The sequence below is a fragment of the Schistocerca americana genome, chromosome 2, assembly GCF_021461395.2.
Source record: "Schistocerca americana isolate TAMUIC-IGC-003095 chromosome 2, iqSchAmer2.1, whole genome shotgun sequence".
Lineage (NCBI taxonomy): Eukaryota > Metazoa > Arthropoda > Insecta > Orthoptera > Acrididae > Schistocerca > Schistocerca americana.
In genome coordinates, this window is record NC_060120.1 from 958,770,760 (window position 1) to 958,795,232 (window position 24,473).

The following is a 24,473-nucleotide window of genomic DNA, read 5'->3' on the forward strand; positions in this document are numbered from 1 at the left end:
TCTAGTGTGAATTGGTCTTCATGCACTCCTTATTATCTCTTCTTTTTACCATAACTTATATTTACTAAGTTGAATCCCCATTATTTTGTATGAACATCTGTTAAATCTTCATTGATGCACTGGCACAAACAGAAATGTATTTACTAGCGTCTCTTGCAGTAAGCCAGTAACTAAATTTCTAACTTAACTGACTGGAGCTGTGACTTTGTGTCACATCTCTGGTTCACGTGTTGGTTGGTATCTTTGATTTGTGTGCACATCGTTGACAAAGTTTTGGATTTTCCCCGTTCCTTTGATTATTGCTGTTCAAGCTATCAAGGGAAGTGTAAAATTGGGTAGTAGCATACTCCAATGTGTTGGTTGTAATTTTGATTGGGCAATTCTTTAACTTCCGTCGCCGCAAAACTGTCACTTATTTAACATGAGCGAGTCACACGCGATGTTAAGATTTGAAATGATTAGCTTAATAGTCAGACTGACACTATTTGGGGCTGTTACTTACTATAGCGTAAGGTGGATGATCAATCAGATGGATCCAACCAATAATCAGAAGAAGAACGCCAAAAAGCGGGCAAGTACCAAAGCTAGCGTAATTTCTTTTGTAAATATACACGCACGAATTTGGATTGATTGTAATTTCAGAACGAGTTTGTGTGATAAGAGCAGTTTTAATAATTAATGTAGTGTATGTGTGTGTTCGGAAAATAGAGAGGGACAGTATGCATTTTCAGGAGAAAGTAATTTGTTTGGTTGTTACTGTACCACAGCCATTAGCTACTCACATCATGGTAACCAGCATCTGTTTGCTTATAGAATGTAACGAAATTGAAAGATCCTCATGTTTCTGTTGAAGAGACATTAAAATTCGAAAAGCTGCCATATTAAGGTTACTGACAGAAATTTTCTCAGATTTTTCTGCACTTTTTTTTCCCCCCCTCAAAAAAAAAAAATACAATTTTGGCTAATTCGCTACTTATTACATATTGATTTAAAGACGAGTGCTGTATAAATTTTTGACACTATTTTATGGTTTATAAAGGTTGACTCTGTGTGGAATGGTTTCAATGGTTGGGAGTAACTACTTCTATTAAACATTGTACGTGGTTTTATATTTCAGTTTATTAAAAGCAGGAACTTCACAATGTTGATTTGATACAAATAATAGTATTGTGTAATTGTGTACAAAAATTTAGCTGAGCATTGATTATGAATTCCTTTTTATCTTCTTGCTGTGAATGGTATGTGATTGCTTCTTTTTGTTACTTCAGTAAATTTACTCCTGACTCATAGTTTGATTTTTTTTTATTTTTTTTTAGGCTTTGGAACATCTTCGACGACTTGGAATAACTGGGAATGAGGTGGGTAGAACCTGCAAGTTTGCTGCTATTTCTGGAATAGAATGAAGTGATTGGCAGCTGATCGTGGTAGAGAGAACATTTTCTGTTCAGTTACCTGCAGGTATTGTGCTCTGTTAGCAGCACCCATGCAGTTCCACATTGTATTTATGTCTTCCCAGTTAACGTGAAGTATTGTGGTCACATCACAGTAGTGTCCTCTCACCTTTCTAAGCAATTTTGTGGTTAGGTTCATAGATTCGGTGCAAGGAAAACAAAAAAGGCACATACATTCCTAGAAGAAATCACAGCTGTTAGACTGCAGTAATTGCTGCCTGTAGTGGACTGGTAATTAAAGATGAGGTAGTGAAGTGGGGTGACAATTGTGGACAGAGCAGAAGTTGTGACCAAACTTGTGCTCTGGTTGTTACAGTAGCTGTTCTGTAAACAAGTAGCCGCCACTCACTTGATTCTGATATAGCTGTTGTCACAAACTATTCTGCAGTAATAGTATATCTATAATGTGGTCTCTTTTTAAATGTTTGTTTTGCTTTTTTGTTGTCATAGCTTACAGCAACAGTTTGTTTTTATTGGTATCTGTTGTTTTGGTGGTCTTATTTAGCTCTGTATTTAAGTGCTGCTGAATGTATTAAGTGTGTTGTTCCTATTTGAATTCAGACATTTTTGTACTTGTAAATTGATTTTATCCACACCCTTATTTAAAATTTTGTATTTGTGAGAATCCACAGCCTCCAGATGCTTATTAAATGCAAACATGGTCCGTAGTAGGCTGTAATGTTATATTTAATCATGCAATTAGCTAATTTCAGCTACTTGTCATTGTCAAGAACGTGTAAAACCCACTTTGAAAAGCACTACATTCTATGCATGAATCACATGTATAACACTTTACGTGATTTGTGTGAAGTGTTAAAAGTGTGATGCATGCAGACAATGTAGTGCTTTTCCAAGTTGGTTTTAGAAGTGCTTGACAGTGACAAGCAGTCGAAATTAGTTAATTGCACACTTAAACAAAAATCATGTTACAGCCTACTACAGACCATGTTTACATTTAGTAATTGATGACCCTGCAGTTTCTTGACCTAAAACCATAATCCTGTCAGCTAAACATCGTAAGTCACATGTAATCACATACTGCTCCCAGTTTTATTTGCAATATTTTTTCCCCAGGAGTCACGTATAATGAAACACCCAACAGTACCCTTCTGATCTTTATGAAAGTTGTTGATTGAAATTAATACTGAAGAACGAACTAATTTCAAATTTCTATAGTTTGTGGAATGTAGTAACAGCTTCAACTAGTCTGTAAATTTGTTCCCGAACCCTATTGGAAAGGTGAACAGAGAGAAGAGAGAAAGGGTTCACTGTGGCTAAGGGGATCAGCAGTGTTGTGGAGGTTATTGGCCTCCATCACACTTTAAAATTACTATACTGCTGCTTATATCTCATACAAAGTACTTACCTTTAACTGTGAATAGTGTTTGTTTGAAAGAGTTGTAGATAATGCCGTGATGACCAGGAACTGCGTGATTAGTTATTTTAACCCAAACACAGTGCAGCAATATGACGCATCAATTATGCTGCTGCACACAGTATTGTTTTGTCATTATTGTCTGTGGTAAATTTGGAATGACAATGGTCAACTCCTTCAGTTTCAATCCTAAACTGGGTAATAGTGCTTAAGAAAGTTTCTGAATACCAGAGAAGCTAATATTGTTTAATTCAAATAAGTTGGCCTTTAATAACGACCCCAAAGTATTTGACAGTTGAGTAAGGGAGAGACAGTGATGTCTGTTTTTCTGCTGCTCTGCATCTCAAGAGTCTTGGGTCCTTCAACTATCTCCTTCCATTTATTCTGGTCCCTTGCTAGAATTTTCCAATTCCTTTAACCCATCTTCTAAAGGTGTTCTATGACTCTGTCCTCCAGTCTAGTTTTTGGGTGATCATGTTCTCTCTGTCCACCTGGATTCACTGGAAAAATCTTGTTTGATATTTCCATATCAGTCATGTGTCCAGCCCATTTCAGTCTAGATGACTTCACATTTCTTCTAACGGGCTGATCTTCGTAGATGGCATACAACTTGTGGTTGTATCTTGTCCTCCAACTTTCCCTTTTGCAAATTGGGCTGATGACTCTCCTGAGTATCCCCTCTTGAATGCATCAAGTTATTCAACATCCTTTGCTTGTCAGAGCCTAGGTTTTAGAGGTGTCTGTAACCACTGTGCTGATTAGAGTTTTATAGGTGGTTAGTTTTGTGATTCTAGTCAGGAGAGAGAAGCTTCGTTAAGGTGAAATAAGCTTTATTGGCTGCAATTAGTCCCTGCTTTATTTTATAGGAGATATGACTGGTTACTGTCAAACCCATGTACTCGGAATGACTTTCAAATGGATAACTAACCATTGTCTTTTTTGCATCCGTGTTCTTCCTGTGTGCTTTCCCAGCAGCTATATATTTTCTGCTTGTTTAAATATTTAGTCCTACATTCCTGCTGGCTTGTTAGGGTGAATGTCCCTTTGATTGCCTTCAGAGTTCTTGCTATTACGTCACTGTCGGCTGCATAGGCCAGTATCGGCACAGATGTAAGAAAAATCTTCTCCTATTAAAGATATTTTCTTTTCTTGTCTTTTCCAAGATGGCATTGAATAGTGGGCATGCCAGTGCATCATCTTGCTTTTAATTTCCATGGTACTGACAACATTCATTAATTTTAATGCTACATTGCATTTGTCTTTGTCATTCTTACTATCCTTAGCAGTTTTTTGTACTGCCCAATCGGGTCGACAGAAGCGTCCGATCCCACGCGTCGTCTTTGACCCGTGACGTAAGGGTGTTGTCGTGTGTGACGTCATGACGGCACAGAGTTTGGTTTGAGTGTGGCTGTCTCCAGTTCTGTTTTATCTTATTTTATTTACTTTTCTGATCTGTTCGTTCTATCTCGTGAGATTTTTTAAATTTAAAAACACTTATTACTTATTTTAATTATCTGTTTCCTCGAATTTCTGTTTTAGTTGATTATATTTATCGTTCTGTTCTGTTCGTTCTATCCTGTGAGGTTTTTTTTTTAAAAGACACACTAATCAGCTACTGAAGCATCTTCATCTTCTATGGGTTGCAGGGGTTACGACCCCTGGGGAGGTGGGTGGGTATTCATGCATGGCTGTCTTCACTTACATATTGTAGCTACGCAAGGCGTCTAAATTTGTTTATATTTAGTTTGCCCCCCACCCAAAACACCCCATTTCCTACGCTTGTCCCGTTAGTGTCATTAGGCTTCTTGTGGAAAGTGTGTGTGTGTGTGTGTGTGTGTGTGTGTGTGTGTGTGTGTGTGTGTGTGTTTTTGTTTCCGCCATATTTGTGACGTCATGGGTCAAAGCAGACGGGTGGGATCGGACGCTTCCGTATTTCCGCCCAATCCACTTAAAGCTTGACAGCTGCCCTCGGTCTTTGCTGTTATATGCTGCTTTAAAATCAATAAAAAGATATGTTGTGATCCCATATTCCTTTTTTCTAGACTTTGCTTTGAAGTAAATATCTGGTTGATGGCAGACTCGACAGGGTTACATCCACATTCGTAAGACTATTCCCCTCTGTACTGTTGGAAGAGGTCAGTTGTGGAATATGTTAGAGAGGATTTTATCTCCCAGATTAAACAGTGTGATCAGTCTGTAATTACTGCATTCCATTGGGTCGTCTTTTGTATATATATAGTGCATCTAATTCCCTCTTTCCATGTTTGAGGCATTTCTTCTTCTTCCCATGTTGGATTAACCAGTTTCGTGCTACTCCTTTCCAGTTCAGAGCCAGCCTGCTAGAAATTTCTGCTGAAATGCTACCTGTTGCTGCTGCTATGTTGTTCTTTAATTTCCTAATTGCAGTCTTCTAAGTTAGGTGTGTCCACACTGTTATCTGGGTTCTCTTCCTCCTGCACTTATCAGTGCACACAGTATGAATAGGGTGGAAACAGATGGGAGTTTGCTCTGGATACATTCATATGCTATCTGTTAGCATGCAGTGTTGGGTTGGAAAGTTTGCACACTCCTATGTGCACTTTTGCAACTAGTTTGACAGTCACAAAGTACTATACGGAGAAACAGTGAAATCAAATAGTTGTTAAATTACCAGCTGTAAGTGTTGTCTCCACCTGGCACTTGAAATAGCAGAGCATGCTGACTGCGAAGAGAAGTGTGACAGCTCATTCTGATGGGTTAAGTAGCTATCAATCAGTTTATTCCCGTTATCTGATCTCCAGGTGTGTATATCATTCCTAAGCTGTCATCCAACATTAACATAGTGTCGACAATTGGTTGCTGATGCATTCAGGAAACTGGCAGATGTCCTGTAGAAACAGCAAAATACGCAAAGAGCGCAAAATACAGTACAGTTCATCAGCACAGAGCCACAGTCATAGTCATAGTCAAATCTTCATATCTACCAGTGCCACTTCAGTGCCTTTTTACCTCTTCCAGCTCAATGGAAAACATCTTTATAATCATAAAGACAAATAATTGGTACAGACAGTTCATGTGGCCAGGTTGCAGTGTTGCTGAATGTGGCTTTTGGTACACCATGCCCAGGTGCTACTACTCGCATACTCTAGTGACAAACTGTGACACCATTCAAATTGTAATTGTATGCCTAAATTTACGGTTATTGTTATGTATTACTAGAAAAATTGAAGAGTGTTACAGTGCCTGAGGTGTCAGATCAGAGAGGTGTTCTGAACACAATTTTGACACAAAGCAGCTCAATAGGCTGTGGAGTGGAAGGGGTAGGCTAGCAATAGAACAGTGCATCACCATTGACTAGACACTCATTTATTGAACACACAAGTCAGGTAGTACCCAAAAGGAACAATCAGTACAAATTACAAAATAATATTCTTTTCCTTTAAGTCACTCAAACATTTAAACAGGCAAATAGCAATCATTTAACTGAAAGCCTTTTAAGAAAGCAAGACCAGGAAATTTGAGTGATGAGTTAAAATCATATTTAAATAGGCTCTGACCGAGCACATATTTTAAAACGAAATACTTCCTTTAAGGAACCATAAATTAATTACATAATCCTCAACAACCATATTACACCCAAGACATTTAAGATTAAGCAGTAATATATAACATCAGAGAGCTGCAGTCCCAAGTTTTAAGCAGCACGTTTCAGATGGACTGCACTGCAACATTAGATTAGATTAGATTAATACTAGTTCCATGGATCATGAGTACGATATTTCGTAATGATGTGGAACGAGTCGAATTTTCCAATACATGACATAATTAGGTTAATTTAACAACATACTTAAGTTAATATAACAACTTTATTATTTTGTATTTTTTGTTTTTCTTTATTTTTTATTTTTATTTTTTTTAATATTTTTGTTTTGGTTTTTTCTTTTTTTCTTAATTTATATCTAAAAATTCCTCTATGGAGTAGAAGGAGTTGTCATTCAGAAATTCCTTTAATTTCTTCTTAAATACTTGTTGGTTATCTGTCAGACTTTTGATACTATTTGGTAAGTGACCAAAGACTTTAGTGCCAGTATAATTCACCCCTTTCTGTGCCAAAGTTAGATTTAATCTTGAATAGTGAAGATCGTCCTTTCTCCTAGTATTGTAGTTATGCACACTGCTATTACTTTTGAATTGGGTTTGGTTGTTAATAACAAATTTCATAAGAGAGTATATATACTGAGAAGCTACTGTGAATATCCCTAGATCCTTAAATAAATGTCTGCAGGATGATCTTGGGTGGACTCCAGCTATTATTCTGATTACACGCTTTTGTGCAATAAATACTTTATTCCTCAGTGATGAATTACCCCAAAATATGATGCCATATGAAAGCAATGAGTGAAAATAGGCGTAGTAAGCTAATTTACTAAGATGTTTATCACCAAAATTTGCAATGACACTTATTTCATAAGTAGCTGAACTCAAACGTTTCAGCAGATCATCAATGTGTTTCTTCCAATTTAATCTCTCATCAATGGACATACCTAAAAATTTGGAATATTCTACCTTAGCTATATGCTTCTGATTAAGGTCTATATTTATTAATGGCGTCATACCATTCACTGTACGGAACTGTATGTACTGTGTCTTATCAAAATTCAGTGAGAGTCCGTTTACAAGGAACCACTTAGTAATTTTCTGAAAGACAGTATTGACAAATTCATCAGTTAATTCTTGTTTCTCAGGTGTGATTACTATACTTGTATCATCAGCAAAGAGAACTAACTTTGCCTCTTCAAGAATATAGAATGGCAAGTCATTAATATATAATAACAAAGGACCCAAGACTGACCCTTGTGGAACCCCATTCTTGATAGTTCCCCAGTTTGAGGAATGTGCTGATCTTTGCATGTTAAGAGAACTACTTATTTCAACTTTCTGCACTCTTCCAGTTAGGTACGAATTAGACCATTTGTGCACTGTCCCACTCATGCCACAATACTTGAGCTTGTCTAGCAGAATTTCATGATTTACATAATCAAAAGCCTTTGAGAGATCACAAAAAATCCCAATGGGTGGTGTTCGGTTATTCAGATCATTCAAAATTTGACTGGTGAAAGCATATATGGCAGTACAGTACAAGTCCCTCAGAGGATCTCCCCACACAGGAAGTTATTGCCGCAATCGACAAAATATCATCATTCCATGTGCAGACCTAAAACAAACTAAAAGCTGTCCTAAGTTTGGTACAGTTAATTCCCTTTCAACATACCATACATCACAAGTCTAGCCCTAGGACGGCACTGACACCCCGCAATTTAGCACGCGAAAAACTACAGTGATGCACTCATCACGTATCCTTACAAAATCCAAGAACAGAGAGCCAGCTCCCCAATAGCGGAACATTTAACCACACACAGTGTGCGGGTTTGCGGGATGCTGATCTCGCCCTTAACCTCAACACCAGTTCAAATACTAGTCAACCTACAATCTTGAGCCACAATACACATTCCTTCAGTTACTGCATAGAAAGCCAGTGTGGTAGGCAAACAGAGCAGCATATGATAAAAGCTTAAGCTATTTCCTTACTAGACAATCCTTATAAATAGTAGCTGTAATTTATTTTTTAAACGTGAGCACACCCACAGTGAAAAGACAATGAATGCCCATCATAAGAACAGTAGCACATAAACAAGTAGCAATGGTAACTTATGCTTAGATTGGCTACAAATCAGAGCGTGATTTAACACACCAGAGAAGTCTTTACAACATAACCATCAATACAATAGCAAATTACTCAACGTCTACTCCCTCACGATTTCAGTTCGCAAAGCCATAGGTCTAGACAAAATGTGGAGAACGTATCACTTAGAACAACATAATGGTGCTCTCTCAGTTACCCCAAATAACTGACTCTCTTAGTTGCACAGCAAAGAACCAGACCTAATTAAACCACCACAGTTTTTGCCTCTAAATTGTCACAGTACAAGTGAGACTCAATCACAAATGTAATTTTACATCACCAGTTCCCATATAATCAATACAAGTGCCTGATTTTCACCCGTTTATAACGTCAGGCAGCAACATCGTATGGAAAAGAGTGTAGACACAAACTCTTACCAATTCTCTTCTCTGAAAGCAGCCACCGCAACTCTCGGGAACCACTGGGACATCAAATGCAAAAATCGTTACTCCTTCACACAAATTACAGGACGCCCGCTGCTTGCTACGGCGTCTTCCGTTCAGAGCCAACTTGTATATCTCCATGCGATAGGTCAGATCCCACACTCGCTGCGTCAACCCGACAACCGTCTTCCACCACGTCCCGGAGCACACCCCCCACTGGACCTCGCCTCGTTACTCCTCGCGTAGGCCCCAGAGGGAACTGCTTACCGCCCTGACCGTGGCAGGAAAGATAAACCACCAGAGTGGCACTATCGATATGAGCCGCCACGGCTCAGTATCTATAGTTGGCCATTTGTAAGAAGATCCCTGATAGTTGCTGTGGACTGAGCATGACAGCTTTCCATGTGTGCTGCAACCAGTCAAGTAATGTGATTTTGGAACTGTGTATGGGAGTTCACCCTAGTGTTTCAGGAGTTCTATTTAGGTGGCTTTTCTGGATGTCAGTATTTCGGTGTGTGCCAATACTATTTGCAAGGACTCCCCTTAATAGGTCAGGGGTGCACTACACAAAGAAAGCAGTCACTCAGGTAGCAGAGTACTTGTGGAATGCACATGAGGGTTTTCTAGGCTATGCATTAGTTTGGGATGCTCTGATGAGCACTTTCCAGTCGATAAACATCAAGGGTAGTCAGTGTTCAAATTAAGACACATCAACTGTCAAAATTTGTCAGTAAAGTGTTGGGAATATTTGTAATAAAGTTTCCGAATTTACTGCCCTCCAGGAAAGTTTGTGCATTGAAATTATTCTTGGGACTGAGAGCTGGCTGAAACCCGAAGTATAATGTTCAGTTATTCAGCAAGCCATAGAACATTACATTGGAAGGACGGATTAGAGGACAAAGGAGGGGAGTGTTCATTGCAGTTGACAAAAATATTGAAGTTGAATGTGACAAAGTTCTTTTACCAGCCACCCGATTCCCCTGTGACAATTTTAGTCATTCGTCTAATCAGTAGTGTGTAAATACTTCGATCATTCAGTAGTAATCGGAGGTGGCTTTAACCTACCGAGTATTGACTGGTATGTCTATGGATTCATTGTGGGGGTACAGTCAGTGATGTGAAATATACTGTTGAGCACTTTTTCTCTCAACTGTTGTGAGCAACTAGCTTGGCAGCCCACATGCAGTGGAAATATCTTAGACTTTGTAGGTACAGATAAGCTGGACCTTATCAACAATGTCCGTATATAAATGGGGATTAGTGATCATGTTACTATAGCAACAACAATTATGAAAGCTTATAAATCAGTCAAGAAGGCTGGGAGAGTGTTTCTGCTAGATAGAGCAGATACACAGTTGTTAGCATCTCACCGAGACAGTGAACTGACATCACTTGGTTCCAGTAACATGGATCTACAGGAATTATGTGCAAAGTTTAAATTGTGATCTAGAGAATTATGTGCCTAGTAAGTGGATTAAGGATGGGAAAGACCCACTAAGGTTTAATAACGAGACTTGGAAAATGCTAAGGAAGCAGAGGCTGTTGCATTCTTGGTACAAAAGTGAATGTGCAAATAACACGCAAAAGTCTGTGAAAAGATCTATGCACAAAGCACACAACTACTACCATTGTTGCCCCTTAACAAAAGATCTATCAGAGAGCTCAAGAAAAATCTGGTTATATGTAAAAGTGGGCCCAAGGCTTCCATTAAGTATTATTTTGACTAGTCTGTTATGGCAGTTAAGCTAGCAAAACAAAAGCTGAAGTTTTAAATTTCACATTCAAGAAAACATTCACACAGGGCGATTGCACAAATACCCCATCATCAGATAGACTCCCATATGGACAACATAGTAATAAGCATCTCTTGCTTAGAGTAACAACTGAAAGATTTGAAAGCAAATAACCAGGTCCAGAAGAAATCCCAGTTCGGTTTTACAAAGTGTACTCTACTGCATTGACCCCTAACCTAGCTTATATTTATCATGAATCTCTTGCCCAGCACAAAGTCCCAAGTGACTGGAAAAGGTGCAAGTGACTCCAGTATATAAGAAGGGTTAAAGAGTAGACCTGCAAAATTAGACCAACATCCCTAACTTTGGTTTACTGTAGAATACTTGAAAATATTCTCATTTCAAATATAATAAACGTTCTTGAGACTGCGAAGGTTATGTCCATGAATCAGTGTGGCTTTAGAAGTCATCACAAGTGTGAAACTCAGGTTGCCCTTTCTTCATTTGATATAACACGAACCGTGGGTGAAGGGGACATTTGTCGTTCATATACCTAGATTTACAGAAAGCATCTGCAAATGTTTAGTTACTACTACAAATACACATCTGGAACATGTTTTATTAGATTCATCAGACCAATAACAACAAAATAAATGGAAATTGTGCTTTTTTAAACCTTGTGCAGTTTTATGATGGCTTCATATTAGCGAAGTTAATAAATTTCAGGCAAAATCTTTTATTAGCCATAACTCCGTAACTGAACATTTGTGGACCTATGTTTATATGAACATTTTTCTTCAGATTTACTAGTAGAATAACATATTAACATATTTGCATATCTACATGAGTCACTCTGTATATAAATAAATGATATGGTGGGCAGCAATCTGCGAATGTGTTGCTAAAGGTGCTGTGGTGTAAAGTAAGGTGTAAAGAGTTGTTACTGTAGGAAGATAAAAGATGGTGTGATGAATGGCTCTAAACGCAGGAAAAATGTAAGCTATGCTGATGAGTAGGAAGAACAAACTTGTAATGTATGAATACAGTATTACCAGTGTCCTGCTTGTCAGTCAAGTTGCTTAAATTTCTGTGCATAATGTTGCAAAGCAGTGTGAAATGGAATGAGCATGTGAGAACTGTGGTAGGGAAGGTGAATGGTAAACTTAAGTTTATTGGGAGAATTTTCGGAAAGAGTGGTTCACGTGTAAAGGAGACAACACGTGGCATATATTAAGCATATTACTGTAGAAAACAATACCTTAAATGTAAACACTTATTTGACTGTTGGAAAGTGGTTTATTTACTGGCAGTGCAACAGATCTTTCCATTGCGTTAAGAAAAATTGGCTTAAATTGGAAGACTTTCTCGGGTAGAAAAGTAATGGTGGATCGTGGGGAAATTGTGACAGATGTCATTCCTCTCTGGAAGTGCTACCAGTGAATAGGGAGCATTGATCACGCAAGCAGTGCACATTACCAACATGTTCCAAAAACCTGCACACACAAATGAGATTTTTGGGATCTTATCAAATTATATTGTGACAGATAAGGGATAAAGTATTTTGGATAGCCTGTGGCCTAGCAGCATTTGGATGTATTTCAGAAGAAAGGGCATACTGTAGCTGCCTACAGTACAGGGTCAACATTTAAACATTACACAGTTCCTCCAGCCTAGGAAAATTGAGCAAAGTGATTGGTTCTTCTACATTAAGTGTGGTCTAGGGTAGTCCTTAGACTGCATTCACACTGCCGGCTGGTCCAGCATGACCTGTACTGCCCAGCCTGTGCCTAGCTGCCTCAAGCCACCATCCAGGGTGTTCACACTGCACACCAGGCTGGGCTGGTGAAAAAGGGGAAATCCATTCTCCAATTTTCACATCATAAAAACTCGTGGCAGTATATGTGGCTATACAACATGGTCATTGTGTGAATTTCTTTTCCATAAAAGCTTTAATTTTCATTTGAAAAAGGAAAACGCCTTTTTTCTTTTCCGCGTGGCTCTTTTCTTTTCCGCGTGGCTCTTTTCTTTTCCGCGTGGCTCTTTTCTTTTCCGCGTGGCTCTTTTCTTTTCCGCGTGGCTCTTTTCTTTTCCGCGTGGCTCTTTTCTTTTCCGCGTGGCTCTTTTCTTTTCCGCGTGGCTCTTTTCTTTTCCGCGTGGCTCTTTTCTTTTCCGCGTGGCTCTTTTCTTTTCCGCGTGGCTCTTTTCTTTTCCGCGTGGCTCTTTTCTTTTCCGCGTGGCTCTTTTCTTTTCCCCCCCAGGGGGTCCACAACTCTTTTGTGGATACGTGCGTGGCGAGCATGGGGCCCCGAGCCATTGCAGCCTTCTTTCTCTCCCGAGCTGCATTTCCTTTCCCTTCCCCTCCTTTCCCCTCCATGCCCCTTTCCCCTCGCCCTCTCCTCTCCCTCTATTGGTGTCCTTGCTTATGTTGGCCCCCACTATCCTCATGGTTCTGTTGGTTTTACACTCCGGCTTTGTTGCGTTATCATCTCCTCCTTTTGGCATTCCTTGGTCCCCCTCTGGGGTTTGACCTCCATTCCAAAATTTCTCTTCCGTAGTGTGAGCCATTTGGGGAAGAGCACCTTACCTAGTGTCTCCGACGTGCGCCCTCCTAGTACATTCCACCTTTTCTTTTACGTCGTTGTCTGATGCTAGGGTGCATAGCCAGCATGGTAGCCAGCCCGTGTGGTGGGGTCGCTATGTACCCTTTTGGTTGAGCCCCCTGAACACACAGGGATCACACTTCTGATACCTGAGCTGTGACCTCCTCATGCATGCCTTGGAGTGGTTGCTTGTCATCCTGGAGCATCGGAACTCCCGGCAATGGCCGCCGTGCCAGACGGCCCTTGCTGTGGCTGGGTGGCGCCTGTGAGGAGAGCCCCTAATCGGAGTGGGTGGTATCAGGGCGGACGCTATGCAGATGAAACGCATACGGGTCCAAAACTCTGGCCGCTCTTCTGCGGCCGTCTCTCTGCGTGGTACTGATTCCTCAAGTGCTGCTTCTCTTGCCCCTTCGGCCTTCCCTTCCATGGCTACCCCCTGGGAGGGGGGTCAGGCCTGTCGTCTAGGGGCAAAACCTTTCCCCCGTTATCTAGTTTGCACCAGGACTGATGGAGATACTTTCACCAGTGTCAAACCTTTATTCTTTGTGGAACACATTGAAGACAAGTTCGGCGAAGTGGACTCCCTGAGCAAGATGCGGTCGGGTTCGTTGCTGATAAAAACTGCTTCGGCTGCCCAATCTGCGGCCCTTCGTGCCTGTACCCATCTTGGCACAATTCCCGTGTCCATTACCCCTCACCAGTCTCTAAATATGGTACAAGGTGTGATTTTTCACAGGGACCTCATCCTTCAGACTGATGAGGAACTTCGGGACAATCTCGGACGGCGGGGTGTTCACTTTGTTCAGTGTGTTCAGAAGGGTCCTAAAGATAATCGTATTGATACTGGTGCCTTTATCCTGGCCTTTGAAGGGGATACCCTTCCTGAGAAAGTTAAGATTATGGTCTATCGCTGTGATGTGAAGCCGTACATCCCACCTCCTATGCGGTGTTTTAAGTGCTTGCGTTTTGGCCACATGTCTTCTCGCTGTTCCCAGGACCCTCTCTGTGGTGACTGTGGACGTCCACTCCATGAGGGGAGTCCCTGTGTTCCCCCTCCTGTATGTGTAAATTGTCATGGTAGTCATTCTCCACGTTCAGCAGATTGCCCAGTCTATAAGAAAGAAAAAAAGATACAAGAGTCCCTTGATCGTTTAAGCTACAGAGGCCCGTAAGAAATATGCACGATTGCACCCTGTGTCCATGACATCTAGTTACGCCTTGGTTACATCTTCATCCCTTCCTCCCCCTTCCGTACCCCCATCCCGGACCCCTCTCCTTCCCCCCTCCCCTGTGGCTCCCACACCTTCTCCTCTGGGCGCTGCTCCCCCTCCCCAGCCGGAGAAGTGTCCCACTCCTTCGGCGTCTGCCGGTCAAGGGCGCCTCTCCCGGGATGCCCCTTCTCGGCACCTTCCAGGTCAAAGGTCTGCTGCAGCGCAGCGACCGCGAGAGCCGCGGTCTCTCGGCCCCCAGGTCGCCCGGTCTCTTTCTGTTCCTGATCTTGCTGCAGCTGGCTCCTTTATGCCACACAGCCCTCCTCGATCTCAGCCTGAAAAGAAGAAGAAACATAAGTACCGGGACAAAGAGCCTCTGGTGTCACCGGAGGTCTCTTCCCCGACTTCACAACCGGATTCTGACCTGTCGTTTATGGATGTCGCCCCCTCCTTGTCGGTGACGGGTGGGGACCCGGCGGTTTGACTGGATTTAGCGTGTTCAGCCCTCATTTAAACCATCGTTCTGTGGTTCTCCAATGGAATTGTAATGGCTACTATCGTCACCTTACGGAATTGAAATCCCTTCTTTCGTCCTACTCAGCAGCTTGTGTGGTTCTCCAGGAATCTCATTTTACTGATGCTCACTCACCGACCCTCCGTGGGTTACGTGTTTTCTGTCGAAATCGGGTTGGACCCTTGCGGGCTTCTGGTGGCGTTTGTATGTTGGTCCGTACAGACATTGCTAGCACGTGGATTCCTCTCCAAACTACATTGGAAGCGGTTGCTGTTAGGGTCCACTTAGACTCTGCAGTCACAGTTTGCAATCTTTATCTCCCTCCTGACAGGACTCTTATACCTGCCGCCTTAACCACCCTTCTTCAGCAACTTCCTCCTCCCTTCCTCCTCCTTGGGGATTTTAATGCTCATCATCCTTTGTGAGGCAGTGCCTTTCCATCTAGACGAGGTCTTCTTATAGACCAATTTATTGCAGACCACGACCTGTGCCTTCTTAATGATGGCTCCCCTACTCATTTCAGTGCTGGTCATGGTACCTTTTCTGCCATTGATCTTTCTCTTTCTTCTCCCTCTCTCCTCCCTTCATTACACTGGTCGCCACACGACGACCTTTGTGATAGTGACCATTTCCCGTTGATTATCACGCTCCCTTCCCGCTCCCCGATGGACAGGTTACCTCGTTGGTCTTTCCACCACGCCGATTGGCCTCTATACACTGCACAAGTCGAGTTATCTCCCTCTTTGTCGGGTTGTATTGATGACGTTCTACGTGACGTGTCTGACGCGATTGTTCGCGCTGCTAACCTTGCTGTCCCGTGCTTATCTGGACAATTTAGTCGTCAGCAAGTCCCGTGGTGGATTATGGCCATTGCCATTGCCATCCGTGATCGCCGTCGAGCTTTGCAACACTTTAAGAGGCACCCATCCGTAGCCAGCCTTTCTACCTTTAAGCACCTTCGCGCTAAAGCCCGTTATTTAATCAAACAGAGCAAGCGGATATGTTGGGAACGATTCGTTTCTTCCCTTGGTTCCACTGTCCCTCTGTCACGGGTATGGGCTACACTTCGCTCTCTCGAAGGTTGCCATCGGCAGTCCACCCTCCCAGGCCTTCACCTCTCAGATGGCATTTGTACGGACCCATTAGTTCTCGCAGAACATCTTGTGACCCATTTTGCAGTGGCATCAGCGTCGGCCTCCTATCCAGCTGCTTTCCTTCATCAAAAACAGCAGGCTGAAGCTGTCACCTTATGTTTCACCACTTGTGAGTCAGAATCTTACAACGAACCTTTCACTGAATGGGAATTTCTTTCTGCTCTATCTTCTTCTCATGATACGGCCTCTGGCCCAGATTCCATTCATAACCAGCTGCTTCAACATCTCAGTGCTCCACAACGGCACCATCTTCTTCGGGTGTTTAACCGTATCTGGCTCCAGGGTGACTTCCCTCCTCAGTGGAGGGATAGCATTGTGGTTCCTGTCCTTAAGCCTGGTAAGAACCCCCTATCTGTTGACAGCTATCGGCCAATTAGTTTGACCAATGTTGTTTGTAAGTTACTTGAACGGCTGGTAGCCCGTCGGCTCACTTGGGTCCTCGAATCTCGGGATCTATTGTCCCCTTACCAGTGTGGCTTTCGAGAGGGACGATCTCCAATCGATCATTTACTTCGCTTGGAATCCGCAGTTCGGCAGGCTTTTTCCCAGCGCCGCCATTTGGTTGCAGTGTTTTTTGACCTTCGCAAGGCCTATGACACGGCCTGGCGCCATCACATCTTACTAACCCTTCATCAGTGGGGTCTTCGGGGCCCACTCCCGATTTTTATCCGCCAGTTCCTGATCCATCGGTCATTCAGAGTTCGAGTTGGTACTGCTTTTAGTTCTCCACGGACCCAGGAGACGGGCATCCCACAGGGTTCTGTCTTGAGTGTCCTTCTTTTCCTCATTGCTATCGATGGACTTGTGGCCTCTGTCGGTCCCTTGGTCGCCCCTGCCCTGTATGTGGATGATTTCTGCATTTGGGTTAGTTCCTCCTCGATGCCATCTGCAGAACGGCAGCTCCAGGTGGCTATACGGCGTGCCTCTGCATGGACCCTCTCACACGGGTTTCAATTCTCTCCTTTAAAATCGCGGGTGGTCCACTTCTGTCGCCGTACTACGGTCCACCCTGATCCAGAGCTCTATCTCGCTGCACAAAGATTGCCTGTGGTTCCACAGTTTCGTTTACTGGGTCTTCTTTTCGACAACAAGCTCACTTGGCTGCCCCATATCAGACTCCTGAAGGTAGGACGTTTCCGTAAACTCAATGTCCTTCGCTTCCTTGCCCACTCCTCTTGGGGTGCGGACCGTTCCCTCCTCCTCTGTCTTTATCGTGCTCTAGTTCTGTCACGTTTGGACTATGGTTGTCAAGTTTATGGTTCAGCTGCTCCTTCCACACTGCACGTGCTGGATCCAGTCCACCATCGTGGTATCCGTTTGGCCACCGGTGCCTTCCCTACTAGCCCTGTTGATAGTCTCCTGGTTGAAGCTGGGATCCCCCCTTTCTGTTCGGCGGTCCCAGCTTCTGGTGTCTTATGCCCTTACTATCAGTTCTTCTCCCACTCATCCTTCCTATTCTATCCTATTCCCAGACCATGGACGTCGCCCACCCGACTCCCGCCCTCGGGCGGGTTTACTGGTTGGGCTGCGCCTTGCGTCTCTTAACCGTGATTTTCAGCTTCCTTCTTTGTCCTGTCTTCCTCGCTCCCTCCCCTCCACCCCTCCTTGGTTAGTTCCTCGGCCTCGAATTCGGATGGATCTCCGCCGCGGTCCGAAAGATTCCATCCCCCCGGTGGTGGTCCGTTCCTTTTTCCGCCAAATTTTATGGGAGTTTCGGGATGCTGTTGTTTTTTACACTGATGTCTCTAAATCTGCTGATCATGTTGGGTATGCCTTCACGTCCTTTGTTGGAACAGAAAATCATCTGCTGCCACCCTCATGTGGGGTGTTTACTGCGGAATTGATGGCAATTTCCCGGGCCCTTACCTTTATTAAACAATCCCAACACAACCGCGTTTTGTTATGTACGGACTCAATGAGTGGCCTTCTTGCTATTGACCGGTGTTTTTCGCGCCATCCCTTGGTCTCTGCCATCCATGACCATCTCGCTGATCTTCACCGTGCTGCTTGTTCCATTGACTTCCTATGGGTCCCGGGCCATGTGGGTGTCCCGGGTAATGAGCTCGCTGATCGTTTGGCTGGGGGAGCAGTTACTTACCCCCCCCCCCCCCCCCCGTTATCTGTAACCCCTCCTGCAGCGGATTTACCGCTTCACATCAAATCCCACTTTGCACAGTCATGGGCCAATTCTTGGGAGGCTACTCCACTGTCTAATAAACTTCGTGCAATTAAGGTGAATCCAGGCCCATGGCGTTCTTCCTTTCGCCTCTCCCGCAAGGACTCGACCACACTGTCGTCTCCGCATTGGCCATACCAGGCTGACCCATGGTTTCCTTTTGCGTGATGAGCCATCCCCGCTATGTGGTTGTGGAGCCTTCCAGTCAGAGGCCCACATTTTGGTTGAATGCCCCCTTCTTTTGGCTCTGCGTGCTAAGTACAGACTCCCCCACACTTTACCTTTGATGTTGGCTGACGATTCCCGGATGGTCTCCCTGGTTCTAGGTTTCCTCCGGGAGAGTGGTTTTTATTCTAAGTTTTAAAGTTAAAGGGCAGTGAGTGTTTGGGTGTCTCCCACTGTAGGCAGTGTTCAGAGATTCCCGATTCACCTCCCTGACCGGAATCCTCTTTTCTTCCCCTTTTACTCTGTTTTTACTCCTTCTTTTTAAGGCTTGGTTAGTTTTTCTATTCCCATACGTACTTTCTGCATTATAGCAGTTGTACCTTTTAAGACACAGGTGGTCTTGCCTATGCTGCTTCAGCATAGTGTTGGGTTCGTTCTCTTGCCAACTTCCCTCATTTGTTTTTACTAATGACAACGTGACTGCCCTTTTAAGTTTCCCCTTTTTCCGTTTTATTGTTCTGACTTTTCTGAGATGTCTCGTTAGCAGAATGGAGTCTATTTGAAACAAGGGACTGATGACCTTGCTGTTTGGTCCCTTTAAACCTCAAACAACCAACCAACCAATCTCTTCTTTACCGCGTGGCTCTCTTCTTTACCGCGTGGCTCTCTTCTTTACCGCGTGGCTCTCTTCTTTACCGCGTGGCTCTCTTCTTTACCGCGTGGCTCTCTTCTTTACCGCGTGGCTCTCTTCTTTACCGCGTGGCTCTCTTCTTTACCGCGTGGCTCTCTTCTTTACCGCGTGGCTCTCTTCTTTACCGCGTGGCTCTCTTCTTTACCGCGTGGCTCTCTTCTTTACCGCGTGGCTCTCTTCTTTACCGCGTGGCTCTCTTCTTTACCGCGTGGCTCTCTTCTTTACCGCGTGGCTCTCTTCTTTACCGCGTGGCTCTCTTCTTTACCGCGTGGCTCTCTTCTTTACCGCGTGGCTCTCTTCTTTACCGCGTGGCTCTCTTCTTTACCGCTAATGTTGGATGTCTTTTGACCAATCATTATTGTAAATGAAATGTTGCTAAAAGCACCAAAAGGTTTTTGAAATGGCATAGTGACATCTCCATTCCTAAGTAAATGAGAGTTACTGAGTGGTGCCAGTGCTGCAATTGCAAACCTCCAGAGTTTACGCAGGTTCAGCTTGGTGTGAAACACTGCAGGGTAGAAAAAACAATAACTAGCTGTCACTGCAGTCCTAGTGTCAGTCCGTTGTGTTATTTTAATGATCCACAAGTAGAAAAATACAAATACGTACTAATTTTCTCCCCGACATCAGACTGTACTCTCCTCCAGGGTGAGTTCGTGCTTGGCTACCATGGGGCCCCAGCCTTTGCAGCATGTTTTCTGTGCTGCATGTCTATCCTCCTGCTGTTCTTTTTCACCTCCCTTGAGAACATGTCTGGGATATTTTTTGAATGTGTTCTAAAGTTCCAGTAGCCTGACGTCAGAAAGGTACTTCACTGTTTCTTTGCTCTGTCCTATATCTATTCATCCTCTGCTTGGTGTTCTCTTTTCCTCATCCTCCCTGTTTTCTACTGAAGGCTGGTACACGAGTTTGACGTGTAACAGGTGGTTGGGTAATGTGTTATTTCATGATAATGTGTGATTTTCATTTTTTTCACACGAGCCCAATGGGCCACTTCCACTGAGCTGTGACAGTCTCAAATTGACATTTGATCCCTCTGTCAGAAGTTTGGGAGGTTTGACCTGAGGCATGAACAATCACCTAAGGTATGTGACACTGGCAGTTGTGTGTGGCCCCCAGGGGGTCCACAACTCTTTTGTGGATACGTGCGTAGCGAGCGCGGGACCCCGAGCTAATGTGGCCCTCCTTCCTTTCCGGGCTGCATACCTTCGTTTTCCGCATCCTTCCCTATCCCCCATCTTCGCCCCCCCTCCCCTCACCTCTGGCTCTTTCCTTCCCTTTCTCCCCCTCTGGGAGTATGGTTTGTGCCTACGTCCGGAGACAGACGCTCATAAAATGTCACACATTCTTCGCCTTCTCTGCTTGTATGTCTTCATCCTTCCTTTGTCCTTCTCTTTTCCTTACCTCTTCTCTTTCCCCTTTTCTCCGCTGCGGCGTTTGAGACCTCTCTTCTTTCCTTTCCCTTTCTTTGTTTTTCCCTTTCTCTTTCTTCCTCCTTGTGTGTGTCTGAAGGCCGACCCACACATTTTTGTGCGTAGCCGGTGACAAGGTAACGCGTAATTCCCCGCCCCGGGTAGACAGGTAGGACACGTACGTACCCCCTGGTAACGGCCAGGCCCAGGGAAGAGCGATTACCCGAGCTGATACCTTCCGAAAGTGCTGATTTGTCCCTCTGTCCGTTTGTCAGTAGGTGTGACCTGAGGTGTGAACAATCACCTAAGGCGGGAGTGCCCTCAGAGAGGGCCCCCACAAGGGAGGAGCGCGCCATCGGAGACGCCAGTAATCATGGGGGATTCTTCCGCAATGGTTTCCTCACCTTCCACTGTGTCTGCTCACAAGCATAAGTTCACTGAGTCTCAGCCACTCAGTTCTTCCATCGTTGCCACAGTTCTTGTTGTTTCTCGGTCTGACGAAGGTCAAGACTTCTCCACGGTCAACCCTTTCATTGTTCAGAAAGGTGTCGACACAATTGCAGGTCCTGTAAAGTCTTGTTCCAGATTACGGAATGGCACCTTGTTGTTAGAAACAGTCAGTGCCCTCCAGGCACAAAAATTGCTGCATACTTCACTGCTCCACACCTTCCCTGTCCGGCTTGAAGCGCACCGCACTTTAAATTCCTCGCGTGGAGTCATTGATACACGCTCCCTCGATGGATTGTCTGACGAAGAAATTCAGCACTACCTGTCTGACCAGGGCGTAATGGCTGTTCATAGAGTTATGAAAAGGGTTGACACGAACATCATTCCAACCCGCACGGTCTTCTTGACATTTGACAAAGTTCAACTCCCATCGAAAATCAAAGCAGGCTATGAGATAATTTCCATTCGCCCTTACGTCCCAAACCCTACGCGTTGCTATCGGTGTCAGCGGTTGAATCACACCAGCCAGTCCTTTTCCAATCCGGCCAAATGTGTTACATGTGGCAAGGATGCCCATGAGGGTGCTTGTCCACCTCCGTCCCCTCGCTGCATCAACTGTATGGGTGACCACGCTGCTTCCTCTCGAGATTGCCCCATTTTTAAAGACGAAAAGTTCATCCAGGAAATCAGAGTGAAGGAAAAGGTGTCGACCTTTGCTGTTCAAAAATTATTCGCCAGTCGACAGCCCACCGTGCCTCAGACAGGAAAATACAGCGCTGTCCTTGCTTCTCCTCGGCCAACAAAGGAGGCGACCACGCAGACTTGCGACCTCACCTTTAGTGCCACGGTCATCAGATTGGCTAGTGCAAAGATCGCCCGTTCAACCTCACCACTTTCGCCTGCCCACGCTATGGCTCACCCTTCATCGGGTTCTGCTAAATCTCGAGCCCAAAAATCAGACACCAAGACTTCGAAAAAAGAGCGTACTCGTGAAGATTTTTTACGTACCCCAACTTCACAACCATCGGTTCCTCCTCCATCTAAACATCATATTTCCAAGAAGGCTACTAAGAAACCCAGTTCATCTCCTTCTCCGCCAAGGCGTGTCCCATCTACAGCACCACCTGGCGGAAATCACAATCGGCCATCTTCTGTGTCGCCGAGGCGCACTGCTGGCGGCTGATCAACCGGCCGATCGCTGGTGGCAGGAGCTGCTTCTGAACAACCTATGGATCAGGATCTTCTGCCTTCGACTGAATGCCATTCCATGCTGTTGGTCGCAAGCTCTGAGCAGTCGTTGAGTTGACGGCAACCTTGGTCACATTCCTCCATTTTCTGTTCACCCTATGTCCATTATCCACTGGAATATCCGCGGCATTCGAGCCAGTCTGGATGAATTGTCGATCCTCTTACGATCCTACTCGCCGGTCATCTTCTGTCTTCAGGAAACAAAGCTGCGTCCTCATGACCGCTTTGTTCTCTCCCATTTTCAGTCCGTCTGATTTGATCTTCCCTCTGTTGAAGGCACTCCAGCCCATGGAGGACTCATGATTCTTCTCCATGATACTCTCCATTATCACCCAGTCCACTTAAACACTTCCTTCCAAGCTGTCGCTGTCTGTCTTTCCCTTTCTGGATATACCTTTTCTCTTTGTACTGTATACATTCCATCGTCCACACCAATGGTACGAGCTGATCTCCATCTTCTTGGTCAGCTTCCTCCCCCCTATTTGCTGGTTGGGGACTTCAATGCCCACCACCCGCTTTGGGGATCTCCACATCCTTGTCCACATGGCTCACTATTGCTAGACGTCTACCACCAAGCGGATCTAATTCGCCTCAACACTGGGGTCCCTACATTTTTGTCTGCCTCCACGACAAATTTCTCTCATTTGGACCTTTCGGTTGGTACTATTCCGCTAGCTCAGCGCTTCGAATGGTTCGCCCTTGATGATACACACTTGAGTGACCACTTTCCATGTGTCCTTAGACTGCATCCTCAACTGCCATATATGCGCCCGTGACGCTGGAAGTTTGCCCAAGCTGATTAGACACTTTTTTCGTCTCTAGCGACATTCGATGACCATCACTTTCCCAGCGTCGACGATGAGGTCACACATATTACTGACGTTATTCTTACAGCTGCGGAATGTTCGATACCACACTCCTCCGGATTGCCCCGGCGCCCCCAGTTCCTTGGTGGAACGAGGCGTGCCGTGACGCAATACGTGAGCGGCGACGTGCTCTTCACGTTTTCTGCCACCATCCTACTTTGGCCAACTGTATCCGCTATAAGCAGTTCCGTGCGCGATGCCGTCGCGTCATCCATGATAGCAAGAAGGCATATGGAAATTCTTTATTAGCTCATTTAACACCTTCACTCCCTCCTCGGAAGTTTGGAGTCGGCTTCGACAGTTCTCAGGCGCGCCTAGTTTCTCCCCGGTCTCTGGGCTCACTGTCGTGCATGATACATTAGTGGACCCCGTCACAATTTCTAACTCATTGGGTCAGCACTTTGCTGAGAGTTCGAGCTCTTCAAATTACCCGCCAGCATTTCTCCCGAAGAAACGTGCAGCGGAAGTGCGACCTCTTGCTTTCTCCTCTCAAAATCGCAAAAGCTACAATACTGTTTTCCCCATGCGGGAACTCCAACATGCCCTGCCCTCTCTTCTTCTCGCTCCTCCGCCCCAGGACCGGATGGTATCCACGTCCAAATGTTGCTGCATTTATCAACCCATAGTCTGCATTACCTCCTTCGCCTTTATAATCGAATTTAGACCGACAGTACTTTTCCCAGATGATGGTGGGAAGCTATCGTTGTTCCTGTTCTGAAACCTGGAAAGGACAAACATCTCCCCTCTAGCTATTGCCCCATTTCTCTCACGAGTAGTGTATGTAAGGTTTTGGAGTGTATGGTGAATTGCCGTTTAGCTTGGTGGCTGGAGTCCCGCAGTCTTTTGACACCTGCCCAATGCGGATTCTGAAAGCATCGTTCTGCAGTTGACCATCTTGTTGCTCTCTCCACTTATATCATGAACAATTTTCTCCGGAGACTCCAAACAGTAGCAATATTTTTTGATCTGGAGAGAGCATACGATACCTGTTGGAGGACAGGCATCCTCCGCACACTGTTCTCTTGGGGCTTTCGAGGTCGGCTGCCCCTTTTTCTTCGCGAATTTATGGCAGAGTGCACATTTAGGGTGCGGGTGAACACTACTCTCTCCTGTACTTTCTCCCAAGAAAACGGGGTACCCCAGGGCTCTGTGCTGAGTGTTGTACTGTTTGCCATTGCCATAAATCCAATTATGGATTGTCTCCTTCCTGATGTCTCGGGCTCCCTCTTTGTGGACGATTTTGCAATCTACTACAGCTTTCAACGGACCAGCCTTCTTGAACGTCTTCAGGGATGTCTCAATCGCCTCCACTCTTGGAGCATCGA

The 24,473-nt window shown here is 44.6% G+C and overlaps 1 protein-coding gene across 1 annotated transcript in view; it reads left to right on the forward strand.

The window, feature by feature from the left end:
- Positions 1-242: 242 nt before the first annotated feature.
- The window catches only part of LOC124596147 (outer mitochondrial transmembrane helix translocase), a 102,866-nt gene continuing 78,635 nt past the window's right edge, over positions 243-24,473 (forward strand). Inside the window, exons 1-2 of the mRNA XM_047135167.1 lie at positions 243-571; positions 1,317-1,358. Of these exons, the coding sequence (XP_046991123.1) occupies positions 422-571; positions 1,317-1,358 (192 nt within the window). The 5' untranslated portion in view covers positions 243-421. The remainder of the gene's footprint in view (positions 572-1,316; positions 1,359-24,473) is intronic.